General features: G+C 42.7%; 1 protein-coding gene across 1 annotated transcript in view; it reads left to right on the top strand.

Moving 5' to 3' along the window:
* Positions 1-13886, top strand: part of SLC3A1 (solute carrier family 3 member 1) — a 33215-nt gene that overhangs the window by 9934 nt on the left and 9395 nt on the right. The window contains exons 5-7 of the mRNA XM_005903304.3: positions 8627-8746; positions 10879-11003; positions 12309-12504. Coding sequence (XP_005903366.1) covers positions 8627-8746; positions 10879-11003; positions 12309-12504 — 441 coding nt within the window. The remainder of the gene's footprint in view (positions 1-8626; positions 8747-10878; positions 11004-12308; positions 12505-13886) is intronic.

The following is a 13886-nucleotide window of genomic DNA, read 5'->3' as shown; positions in this document are numbered from 1 at the left end:
CTTATAGTATAACATTTAAGAACCATTGCCTAACTCCAGGTTGTAAAGATTTAACTCATGTTTTCCTTTAAGAGTTTTGTAGTTTTAGCTCTTACACTTAGGTCTCTGATCCATTTTTTGTTGATTTTTGTATTTGGTAAGAGGGAGTCTAACTTCACTCTTTTGCATGTAGCTATCCAGTTATCCCAACAATATGTGTTTAACAAAGATTATTCTTTCACCATTGAACTATCTTGGAACCCTTTTGAATATCAGTTGATCACAAACACTGGGGTTTATTTCTAGACTGTCACTTCTGTTCCATTGATCTATATGTCTGTCCTTATGCCAGTCTGGATTACTACAGTTTTATATAGTAAGTTTTGAAATTGGGATGTGTGAGCTCTACAACCTTGTTCTTTTTTTCCAAGATTATTCGACTGTTCTAGGTTCTTTGCACTTCCCTGCTTGCTTGTCAGTTTCTTCAGAGAAGCCTGCTGGGATTGTATGGAATCTGTGGATCAGTTTGGGGGAGTATTGCCATCTGAAGAATATTAGCTCTTCCGATCTGTGGACACAGGATGTCTTTCTACTTACTCAAGATCTCCTTTAGTTGCTTTCAACAGTGTCTTCTAGTTTTCAGTGTACATATCCTGCACTTCTTTTAAATATATTCCTATAAATTCCTTAGTTCTAAGGCTATTTTTACTATATATGTTTTCCAGAATTTAGATGAATTGCTTTGCGATCTTGAGAAGTAGGCACCTTGTCATGGCAGCCTTGTCTCATTTGGGGGTGGGGAGGTAGACACAGTCAGCCCACTAACGAGGGGTTAGTTTTAAACTTCTCTGATGGAGTGTGAACTTTCCTCTTCTCCATCACTGAAGATCATTTATACACTCACACCCCCCACTCTTATTAGGCACTTACTTTTTGCCAAGTGCTTTACCAGCATTATCTCATTTAATGTTCAAAACAAACCTAACTTAGGAGATTTTATGACCATGACTGTTTTACAGAGAAGGAAACTGAGGCTTAAAGAGGTGACACCACCCACCTTGGGACTAAGGGGATAGGATTCAAACCCAAGCACCGAGATTGTGGCATCCATGTACTTAAATTAACCACAGCTCCTTGCCTAATCTGAGGCAAACTGCTTCTCTCTCTGTGTTTCACTTTTTCTACACAGTTTTTGTAAGCAGGTTTTTAATTGGAAATTCATAGAAACCAGTTGGTTTATCAGGCAGTGGATTTCTCCAGGCTCCTTGCGGCAATATTGATGGATTGCCTGGAGATGTTTAGACAAATGTGATAAATTTTGCCAAAATGTGCCAGCAATACATTAATTCTTTTTTGGCTAACCCAGCAATTCTCTTGAAGGCATCCAAGTAGTGGAGGACATAAATAGGAGCCTTAGTTACTAGCCTTGCAGGATGAAATCCCTCTTGAGATGAATCATTACTGCCTCTGGTTGAGAGGTTAGACGTTTTTTTGCAAGGCTGGTTTACAAGGTTTCCTATTAGAGGTAAATAAGAAAGGCTGAATGCTGTAAGGGAAGGCTCTTCGCTCCTGGAAAGGGAGCTTTCACATGAAGGGACTTCTGACATCCTCCTTCCCCCAGCAGCACTTATCTTTGAAGCAGAGTTATGCAGGTTAATAATCTGCAACCCTGAGAATTTGTGATGAGGAGGCATTTGGAATGAGTTGTGCTTGCATACCAGCTTGTCCTCAGGACCTGAGCCTTCTTCCTCGGGGCTCCCATCAGATTTCAGCTTATCTGCACGGTGGGAGGCTGGCAGGCAGGAGACACCCAGCACAGAACATCCTTCTTCTTCCTCTTTGTCCCCTCCCTTGCACTGGCCATTAGGGGTTTGGCTCTGCCCTGAACCTTCCAGGGCTAGAGCTTTTTCAGCTAGAGAAGTCAGGAAGTCTTCTCAGAGGAGGGGTGGCTTATATTTGTCTAGTATTTTATAATTTTCCGATCAGTTTTTTAAAATTTGCCCTCCAAATCCCTTATTTGACAAATAAGGAAACTGAGGCCCAGAGAAGTGATCAGTAGACAAGCTGCAGAGCAGGGAAGAGATTCCAGATGGCCTGGCCCCATGTCTGGGGCTCAGTCTGATTCCTGAAACCACCCACGTGGGAAGGCTGAGCCCTGGATTAGAGGAGTTAGTGTATTTATAGCAACTGGCAACTGGGAACCAAGATGCCCTCCTGGCTAAAGATGGGATACAGAGCATAAGTAATGGTTCTGTTCTGCCTCTACTGAGCACAGTATTGCTGGAGACAAGCAACTCAATTCAAAATAAAATATACTCACTACCTGCTTTATAAGCCAGCTCAGTGCTTGATGCTCATCACTGCAGCATCATTATACCACGTGTATGCCATGCACTTCATTATAAACCATTCCCTCATTAAACAGCATGTGCTGTGTATTGGCTATATGCCAGAGTAGGCTGATTCTGAAGATGGAACCGTGTTGTGGCCATCATGGGCTATGATAATATATTCTGGAGGGGGGTGGCAAACAAATGGGAAATAGAGGGTATACCTAGATATAGATATATAGATATAAGCAATGATTCCTAGAGAGTGAGAAAGAATGACCCATGTTGTAGCCGTCATGGGCTATAATAATATATTCTGGAGGGGGGTGGTAAACAGATGGGAAATTACGGTAAAGTGTGCTGAGTGTTCATGGCAGTAGGAAGTAGGAGAATGCAGGGCAGGGACCTAACCTGGACACAGAGTGGGAGAGACTGGGGAAAGGTTTACAGAGGAAGCAATGATAGCTAGAGGGTGAGAAAGACTGAGCCAAGCAAAGAGACACAGGTGGGAGTGTCCCCAGCAGAGAGAAAGCACAGTGGAAGTGCTGGGAGTTGTCCACTGTGGGTACATGTTGTCCCGAGAGGGGGTGTGTGATCAGGCGAGGTGAGAGAGGTGGGTAGGAACCACATCATGAGCTGCATTGGAGGACATGGTAGGTGCTTGTCTTGGGCAGGGGAATAATTTTTAATTTGCACTGGGAAAAATCAATATGGTTTGTGATGAAGGCATTTGAGTAAGGCAGGTTTGAAGGCAGAAAAACTGGGGAGGTGGGTGATGCAGTAACTAGGAAACCTCCCAGTGGGACCAGTGAGGGTGGCAGAAGGTGTAGCGGTTGCAGAGGCATCATCAGTCCTTAGAGAGGAGTCTGGTGTGACTTCCAGGTTTCAGATTTGAATTCTGGCTGGGTGGCAGGTCCGTTTCCTGGGATGGGAGATATGGGAAGAATGGGTGTGTGTGTGGGGGTCTCAGTTGTGTAGAGTTTGAGCTCTCTGTGAGACATCCAGGTGTTCAGTGGGTAGCTGGCTAGAATGCCATGGAGCTCAGGGGAAGGTCTGGTTCAGAGATAAAACTCGGACTTGTTACCATGTGGACAGTGCCCACAGAGGTCAGGCAGGTAATATCAGTGAACGAACTGCGCTGGCTGAGGTGAATCAAAGGGCCATTTGTCATTTATCTTGATGGGGTTGTTGTCATGTGGCAATGATGGCCAGGTGTAGCATGTCCTCCAACTAAAATAATTATAGTAAAGGAAGGCCACATTAACAAATGGAGTACCATCTGAGCCACCAGGGAAGCCTGTAAGGGCACCACACGGTTCCAATTACGGTGTACCACTTACTTGTCGGATGACCTTGATCAAGACGCATCATCTCTCTGTGTCTCAATTCCCCTGATGGTAAAATGGGAACAATAATGGTACATGCCTTGTGGAGTCGTTTGGGGATTAAGTGGTTTAACCTTTGTAAAGCACTTAGGATAGTGTGGTGCTTATTATATATGTAAGGGGTCCCCAGCCTCCAGGATCTAATGCCTGATGATCTGAGGTAGAGCTGGTGTAATAATAATAACAGAAATAAAATGCACAATAAGTATAATGAGGTTGAATCATCCCAAAACCATCCTCCCACCCACAACCCCTGTCCATAGAAAAATTGTCTTCTGTGAAACTGGTCCCTGGTGTCAAAAATGGCCGGTATAAGTACTTGTTAAATAATCAATGAGTGATAGATAAATGAGTCAATACTGTTGTGAAATGAAATGAACAGAGGGTGTAAGATGGAGCCCCAAGGAGTATGAATATTTAAAGGACTGTTGAGCAGACAGAGAAGTCACAAACCAGGAGCGTGGTATCCTGGATCTAAGTCCTGTGAGTATTTCTAGATGATAGGGTTAGTCTATGTTGTCAAACACAGCAGAGAGGTCAGGTATAAGCTTCCTGGGTAGCTCAGCTGGTAAAGAATTAACCTGCAATGCAGGAGACCTGGGTTTGATTCCTGGGTTGGAAAGTTCCCCTGAAGAAGGGATAGGCTACCCACTCCAGTATTCTTGGGCTTTCCTGGTGGCTCAGACAGTAAAGAATCTACCTGCAATGTGGGAGACCTGGGTTTGATCCCTGGGTTGGGAAGATCCCCTGGAGGAGGGCACAGGAATCCACTCCAGTATTCTTGCCTAGAGAATCCCATGGACAGAGGAGCCTGGCAAGCTACAGTCCATGGGATTGCAAAGAATCAGACACGAATAAGCGACTAAGCACAGCACAAAGACCAAAGCATCAGTTGACTCTGGCAGCAGTACCTCATTTAATCCTCACAGAATTCCTGTAAAGCAGGTATTATTTTATTGATGAAGAAACCAAGGTTTTGGAGGTCATGCATATAACCTAAGTCATGTAGCTGGACAGTGGGGGAGATGGGACGGTCCCTTATGGGTCAGATTCTGGAGGCTGTGATCTATGTCCTGCTTCTGGAAGAGTCAGCAGAGAATTTTACCCAGATTTCTAAAGACCAGTAGGGCTGGTTTGCCTTCCTTGCTTGTAAGCAGAGGATATGGTTTTCTCTCTGTCTTTCTGAAATATCCTATGCTTTCTCATTCTTTCTCGAGACGGATGACCTGGGGTATATGTCATTATCAAGAGGATGTCTTGCATATCATCACGTGTAACAGCAGAGCCTTTCTTTGTCCCAAACCTTTCATTTTACTTAAGTGGATCCAGTAATGTCAGTCACCTCAAAAGGAAAGATTTGCCTCAAGGTTTTGAACTGATTCCTTCTTCACTCAGAGGAGCAAGTTGTTTAACGAGAAAAGAATGTAGACATGTCTGGTGGAAAAACCAGGGCTGCGTGATGTCATGGGAGTTAGTTAGAAATTGGAGACACAGTGTACTGTCCCTAGAGTCCCATGGTCCCTACATGGGTCACCCAGACCTGGGGAACTAGGCTCCATGCCCATTTCTGCATCCGGCACACTAGGGGAGCTTAATTGGCATAAAGCGATGGTTAACCAAGGAGATCCAACCAGTCCATTCTGAAGGAGATCAGCCCTGAGATTTCTTTGGAAGGACTGATGCTAAAGCTGAAACTACTCCAGTACTTTGGCCACCTCATGCGAAGGGTTGACTCATTGGAAAAGACTCTGATGCTGGGAGGGATTGTGGGCAGGAGGAGAAGGGGACAACAGAGGATGAGATGGCTGGATGGCATCACTGACTCGATGGATGTGAGTCTGGGTGAACTCCGGGAGTTGGTGATGGACAGGAAGGCCTGGCGTGCTGCGATTCATGGGGCCACAAAGAGTTGGGCAGGACTGAGTGACTGAACTTATACTTAACCATTAAAATCTGGAATTCTCTTTTTTTACCTGGTTGAGAATAAATAGCACAATGAAAATATTTTTCAAGAGCCATTTAGCAAATTTTAGATTATGTGGGTGAAGACCTCAGCATGTAAAATGCCTCTCAAAATGGATACATGTATATGTATAGCTGAATCTCTTTGCGTCCACCGGAAATGATCCTAGCATTATTAATTCACTATACTCCAGTATAAAATAAAAAGTTTAATAAAAAATTTTAAAAAAGACTCTCAAAAACAAGCATCCGGCTTTTTTAGTTTTGTCTTATCAAACAATGATAACATCTCTTACCAGACTACAGTGAAAATCCCTGCCAGGGCCATATGCCTATGCTGAGGTCCGTGTTTCTCATTCTCTAATGTTGGCTCGGTAGCTAGCAATGCTGCGATCCCCAAAGTGAATGAGGACCTCAAGAAGCTTTATTCTCGGAAATTAGTGCTCCAAAGCTTAATGTTTACAACCGCATGGCGTTTAATGTTTTCTACATTCTTGTCAGAGTCCGCTTGAGTGGATTAGTTATTTGTGCCCCACCCCGATTCTCTTCCGTTGTTCTCTCTTGTTAAGAACAGCGCCACCTAGGGGTGGACCCCGGTTGTACGGGATCTGAAGGTTATAAAAACCAGGGGCTTTTTTTAAAGTTTAAACTTTTTATTTCATATTGGAGTATAGCTGATTAACAATATCTTAATAGTTTCAGGTGAACAGTGAAGGAATTCACCCATACATATACATGTATCCATCCTCCAAACTTGGGGGCTTTTTTAAAATAAAAAGAGTATAAAATTAGGTACGGGAAAAAAAACGTGGTTATTTAGAATGAAAAATGAATGTAAGTAGAAAGGGAGGCCATGCAGTGAAGGGTCTTAAAACTTAAGCCTGGTTAGCTTCATGCTAAGTGGGTCCTTAGAGCCACTATGGATCCTGTTCTATGAATGAGGTGCCTTCCTATCTGGGGCTTCTCTAACTGAATCTTAACTGCCTTCACTTCCTGCCATCCTGCTGCACTGACCTCCCTGGCAAGTCCTGCTGTGTCACCCTTGTGTTACCATGCTCCTCTCTTTGAAAGCTTTATCGTGTCTGTGACTTCAGTATTTTTGCATTAATATTTGTCTAGCTGAGGATTCTTAAAAAAAAACCATGAGACCTAGGATTGTGTCTGGGTTGTGTTGTATTTTGCATGTGGTTCTAGTTCCAAGGCCTATAGCTAAGTGCTTGGTCCCTAGCTGGAACCCAAATACTTACTGAATGAATGAATTTGTGAAGAAGGATGCTACTAAGAATAGATTTGTGGGTCTTGTACCCCAAAGAGAAATTCCACTGGGTAGGGCCAGCTTAAGGGCACTTGGGTCAGCTATGTTCAAAATGAGGCTTGTCAGCAGCAGAGTCTGTTCTTAGATTCGAAAAATTTGTTTAAGCTTTGCCATTCAAAATTTCACCTTAAACGGACTGACATCAGCCTTGCATTCAGCCTAGAGAAACCTTTGGGAGCCTTGACCTTCAGCCTCAAGAGGCCCCATATGCCCATGTAGATACAAGAAAGACACTTTGAATCTAGCAAGTGATTTTGGGGACAGTCCTTATTTGAGGTCTATAGCTCTGTTCCCCTCACTAGGTGAAAACTGGCTTCTTCACTCCAGTACCTTAAGTTACAGGTGGTTCTGCTCTAATGTGATGGAGTGGGTTGCCATTTCCTTCTCCAAATATGATGTACACATTCCTGTAGAAACTTCCCTTTGGCAAGGATTGAGCTGAAAGGAGAACAGGGAGAGCTGTTGTTCCTTTGCAGAAGGGTGTCTTTCGGTGAGTGCAGGCGTCGGCCCAGCTGGGAGGGGTTGGCAGGGGGAGGGGAACTGAGACCAGGCCGTCTGCTTTTCAAGGTCACTGGTCTTCTTAACTGTCCCCATACAGGCCAAGTCATCCTCTGCCTCCATGCTTGACTCATGCTGTCCCAAAACAGTCCCGAATGTTCTTCTAGGCTTACTCTCTGATGGTATCTCAAGCCAAGCTCTAGCTTTTCCTTGCCCGAAGGCAGGAAACATATGACTGTGCCCACCCATGTTAACTTAGATCTTCTTGGAGCTCCAACAGTCATGCAGACTGAGGAAGCTGCTCTCATGATGCTGAACCGTGTCCTGCCTTGTGTTAGGTAACCCTCTCACATGTCCCCAGCTACTGTGTAGATGCCTCGAAGCCAGCGAACTGGCTGTACTTCTTTGATGTCCCAACAGTATCACACCATCTTTGACTCATTTGGAGTTGATTCTTTCATTCCTCGACTGGTTCACTGAATAACAACTGCTGGGTCAGTGGCAAGGGAAGCAGACATGAAAGCTGCAGTCTTTCCCTCCAAAATGCCCCAGTCTGGTGGAACAGCCTTCATGACTGGCTGCTTAATTGGTTATTTTCTGTCAGTCTGGAGTGACTTCTAAGGAACGGAGCATGGTGGAGATAAGCTATGTATGTATCTGGTGTCTCCTGAGTACTATCTTTCATTGTGGTTTCAGTGTCTCCTGAGTCCTATGTTTCATTGTGGTTTTATTCTTTCATTTCCAGTGGAGTCTAAACTTTGGGAACATGCTCATAGCATCAGTTACATATGTAACATTCTGAATTCAAATATGAGGGAAGAATCAGATCAGATCAGATCAGTTGCTCAGTCGTGTCTGTCTCTTTGCGACCCCATGAATCGCAGCACACCAGGCCTCCCTGTCCATCACCAACTCCCGGAGTTCACTGAGACTCACGTCCATCGAGTCAGTGATGCCATCCAGCCATCTCAGGAGCCCATAAATACAGTTATTCCAAAGTTCATGAGGCTCAGACACTGCTGTGCTAAATAGATACTTTTATATGTGGAGGTGACTGTTTTATGATGGAAAGTCACTAACAGACAAGACTTTTATTAAACCTTGTGACAACAATGTGTTGTTGATATAATCAAGCGTTTTTGCTTCTTCCTGTTTAGGAAATTATACAGTTCTGGCTCTCAAAGGGTGTTGATGGCTTTAGTTTCGATGCTCTTCCATTTCTTCTAGAAGCAAAGCATCTGAGAGATGAGGCCCAAGTGAATAAGACCCAAATCCCGGTAAAGTTTTAAACATATTAATATATGTATACATGGTTTTAATATATATTATAAAATAAGTATATATTTATAAATATATACTTATTTATATTTTTTTTTTCTGAAAATGTTATCAGAGTATTTTTTTTTTTTTAGCCTGAGACACCACTTACCAGAGGTGAGTTCTGTTCTGCCTAAGTGCTTTGAATCATTTTCTTTAGGAAACACAGGAGTTTCAAATGCATGCGACTAGATATTTCCTTCTACTGGTTCCCTCCAGAGTGATCTTTACAGATCACTTTCTGAGGGCATGGACAGTGTGGACTCCACCAAGGGCCATAACTCTGTGATTTCTGTCACTCACTCAAGCTCAAGGGAGGTGCTTAAATTCCCCAGGTGCTTTTGCAGTCATTAAAGCCACATGTAAGCAGAAGGGAAAGGAAATAACACTTGCTGAGCATCAGTTGTATGCTATGTGCTCTTTCCGTTTAGCTCTCTCAACATCTTGTGAGGTTTCATGATCCCCATTTAGCAAATCTTAGAGGAATTAATTCATCAGGGTGACACAGGTGATAAATGGGATTACCAACCAAAGCTATCTGCAATAGGATTTGGGCTTTTCGTGCTTTCACACCAGTGGGTCTCAACCTTTCCCCCTCCCACGTCACACATGAGACACAGTAATAATCACATGCCACTCTCACCCCTGTAGTTGACCACCATGCTACAGTCAGGCTGTTTTCAGTGGCAAGTAGATAGCAGTCCCAAAATGCATTTCAAAATAAAAGACTAGTATATTTATACAAGAGTATGTAAAAATGTGTCCGACTCTTTGCGACCCCATAGACTGTAGCCTACCAGGCTCCTCTGTCCGTGGGATTTTCCAGGCAATAGTACTGGAGTGGATTGCCATTTCTGTCTCCAGGGGATCTTCCCAACCCAGAGCTCAAACCCGGGTCTCCCGCATTGTAGACAGACGCTTTACCGTCTGAGCCACCAGGGAAGTCCATGTATAAATGAATTAATAGTGACACACAGCAAAATGGGTCAATCTTAGTGATATAATGTGTAGCAAAAAAAATCTAAATTATGTATAACATGATGCCCTTTTTAGAAAGTAAAATTAAATTCATATGGTTATCAACGTGATAATCTTATCTGAGTAATAAAGGGAAGCTGGCCATTCATGGGCTAATTATGAGACCATGTCATGAACCAAGGTTATGATTAAGCCATTTTTTTTTTCACATCTGATTTCCAGTAGAAAGGAAAACTGAAGGAGAAAAAAAGGTTGTATGTTAGCCAGCTGTCCCAAAGAGAAGCATTTATACTTGGAGAAGAAATTCCAGAATAACCTTGCTAATTATAATATGTCGGAAGATAGGCATATGCTTCCACTGAAGACAAATGACCAGAACAATGGATTTTGTGTACTACCCAAGAAAAACTTAAAGTACATGTAACTTCCAAAGATATTGGAGATTTCAAAAAACTTCACTTGATCTAGCAAGAGAAAATCACTTATAAAAAAGGGGTCCACTGAATGGATGGCAACTCATGGACTGTCTAGCCTGTCCATGTCCTAACCCAGGACTTATAACCTGAGCTTGTATGAGACGTAATCTTTTACTTTGATTCTAGAAGATTATTGTAACCCTTGAAAAGCACAAAATCAGTATCAGGAAAAATTATTGAAACCCCAAGAAAGTATAACTATAAGAATAAAGGACAAAAGTGGTAAAAAACCAAATTTAAATGCATGGTATTAATAATTTTGTGAGCAGATAAAGTACAAATGTAATAATGTACTCTAATCATTAAGATAATTTCTTTTGTTTGCCTTTAAAAATGTGGAGCATTTGGGACAATAAAATGTTTAGGAGGATTTTGTTAAATACATTTGTAATCAATGTTTAGCTGTTTGGTAAAATTTAACTTGTTTACTAGATTTACAGTTAATAAGTTAAGCAAAAAATGAAACACTAATAATATTGAGTGTTCTCCGTGAACAAAATCCCTTGAGCAGTGGAAGCCTTAGGACCATCTTTAAGCATGTGTGTTTTGGTCTGAGTCCTTTGAAGACAGTCCACACGAGGCCGCTATGGGCATTTGACATGTGACATTATGGTAACCATGCTGTCCTGTTTTCAAAGGACATGGTCACTCACTACTCGCAGCTGCACCATGACTTCACCACCACACAGGTGGGAATGCACGACATTGTCCGCAGCTTCCGGCAGACCATGAATCAATACAGCAGGGAGCCAGGGCGATACAGGTAACCACAGGCACAGCGTGTGATCTGCACTTTATCCCTCACAATCACGCATCCTCAAGAGGTTCCAGTTATAATTTAACAAACCGTATAATTACAGTGCATTATAACTCGATTACGCTAGGGCCTGGTATAGTCTCTCATGTTGCTGAAGTTTGCTGATTTAGTTTCCTCTTTTGTAAAACGATGCTAGTCACAATATGTATTTATTAGGAACTTTGTGAAAATTAATTAAAAATATAATATATTATCTAAAGGTTAGTCTTTATTATTTATTATTTGCCCTGTTAGCATGCAAATGTTCCAGCTAAGCTGTTAATAGATCACAATGGTTAGGAACACAACTTTGGAATCAGGTGGGGCTGAGGTGGAGTCCTCAGGCATAAGAGCTATGCCACCTTGAGCTGGCATAAGGTTAGTTAACCTAAGTCTCAGTTTTCTCATCAACTAAAAAGTGCTAACTGACAGCCATATAAGGTTGTGAGATTACATGAGATGTCTGTGAAGCACTTAAAACGATGCCTGGCACATAATAAACACTCAGTGAACTTAACTCTTGTAGTGTTTATATTGATTACCCAACAGAATCAATGGAAAAGGAATTCAAGAAACTTCTTCTTGAAGTAGGTTCTCTGATAACTGTCCCCGTTTTACAGATGAGGAGACTGAGACTCTGGGCATACAGGTAATGGTCACCCAGGCAGTGATCACAGAGATGAGATTGGAACTGAAACACCCCAGCTCCGGATACTGTATACTTATCCATTCAATGTAATGTCTCCAACAGCTAAAGCCAGCATTGATGTGGGTCATTTCAGGCAAATATGTGTTCCCTGAAGAGTGTCTGCTTTCCAGCAACTGATAGTGCACCCCAATAATAAAGTGAGACTTTACGGAGATTCAGACACAAGGGGAAGTTTCTTGGGTGAGCCGCCCTCACCTTATATGCAGGCATGTACTGTATGTTCCAAGTGTAGTGATGAGAATTACTACAGAAAAGTCTTCCTGGAAGTTACTGAGTTTCGTTTAGATTTAGAAAGCAAAGAACGGTATTGACTGAGATCCAAATGTGTTTCTTTTAGACATGACTCAGTATTGGGCTAGTCTCTCGGTTTAATGTGTTGAGAAATTGCCAGTTGACCCAGCGTGCCATTTCTGTGCGTCGGCTTGATTCTGCTTCCTTAGTAAGCCCTAGCTGACGTGGTCAAGTAGCATGCATTCATTCCCATCCTGTCCATGAGGATAGCAGCTGTGAAGCGCTTTCCCAGTCTCCTCACAGACCCTGACGACACTGTACTTCTCTTACAGGTTCATGGGGACTGAAGCCCATGGAGAGAGCATCACCAAGACCATGGTATACTATGGGTTGCCTTTTATCCAAGAAGCAGATTTTCCCTTCAACAGTTACCTCAGTAAACTAGACAAGCCTTCTGGCAACAGTGTGTCTGAGGTTATCACATCCTGGATGGAAAACATGCCAGAAGGAAAATGGCCTAATTGGATGGTAAGTCCTTATGCCCAGCTCAGCATAGGGTGCTGGTGCGCTCACTGCAAAGTCAGCTCTGAAACAAGGGGCACGTGTCTGTAAGTGACCTTCCCCTTCCCCTCAGTTTGTGATGGTTTAGTGAGCTGGGCCCATCCCAGCTCCTGATCAGGTTCTTGTCATTCTTCACTCTTTTCCTTCTGTTCTCAGATCAGATAATCTCAACCGATCTGTCCCATTTGCTGACTCCTTGACTAGTTCAAATCTGTCTAGCCCTTCCAGTGAACTTTTCACTTATTGTACTTATCAACTAAAATTTCGATTTGGTTCATTTTCATGACTTCTCTTTATTGACAGTATCTATCTGATAAAGCATTGTTCTCATACTTTTAAGTATGAGATATGGTAATGTAGATATGGTTTACATTTTTGAACACACGTATACGAGTGGAGTTGAAGTCATTATCCACTAAGGCCATACCTCCCTGGTTCTTTGCACGTCTTGTATTCTTTTATTGGTTGTTGAAAACTGGATGTTTGAATGTAGAGATTTTGAAAATCACATTCTCCCCTTCCCCAGTGTTTGTTTCTTCATTGACTTTTGTGGATTAATTCTGTAAAAATCTGTATTATTTGTCGTGTGCGGCCACTGAAGTCTCTGCTTGGTCACTAATGATTGTTAAGATTCCTTAGAAACCTTGAACCAGTGTCTCCCAGCATTCGCTGAGGGGCTGTTAGTGGAGTGGGGGAGGGAGGGATGCTTTCAACACTCCTGCAGGCAGCTTACAACTTTGCCTTGGTCTCTACTCTCCTCTAGCAAGAGCTTCAGGGTTGGCCAACAGGGAGAGATTAGAGTTTCCCTGGGCACCTGTGCATGTGTGCAGGCTACTAGATTCCAGGAAAACGTCAGAGTCTTTCAAAGCCTATTACGGTCATCTCATTTCCAACTTTTAAGTTTTTCTGGTCAGTCTCTGGCCCAGGTTGGTAACCCCACCTCTGGCAAGTAATCAATTGTTTTTGGCATATGCCTTCCGGATAAGATGATTTGCATACTCAGCTCTGAGTCAGAGCAGATAAAGAAAAAAAACCCATCCAAAAGTGAGCTGCTGAAAAGGTTAAATAGTGACAGTTCTTTAGAGATGGAGCTTTTGATGAACTTTATTCTGGTCCTCCAGAGCTTACTAGGCTGTTGAATTTTACAGTTACTGTTGGTTTTCAAGGCTGTCTTGAACCTGAGGGGAAGGACATGAGATTAGGGCCAGTTAAAATGACACAAATCTTAACTATTCTTACTGAGACCCAGCTGTTCTTCTTGAATACTCCTTGGATTGCTTGTAAGCCTTTCATTTTCAAATTCCTAAAAAGTAGATTTTTTTTTTTTTGGCCAGCATTCTCCTTGCTTT

Source organism: Bos mutus, chromosome 11, assembly GCF_027580195.1.
Source record: "Bos mutus isolate GX-2022 chromosome 11, NWIPB_WYAK_1.1, whole genome shotgun sequence".
Classification (NCBI taxonomy): Eukaryota; Metazoa; Chordata; class Mammalia; order Artiodactyla; family Bovidae; genus Bos; species Bos mutus.
The sequence above is the reverse complement of the archived record's forward strand: the minus strand, read 5'-3'. Positions and strand labels throughout refer to the sequence as shown.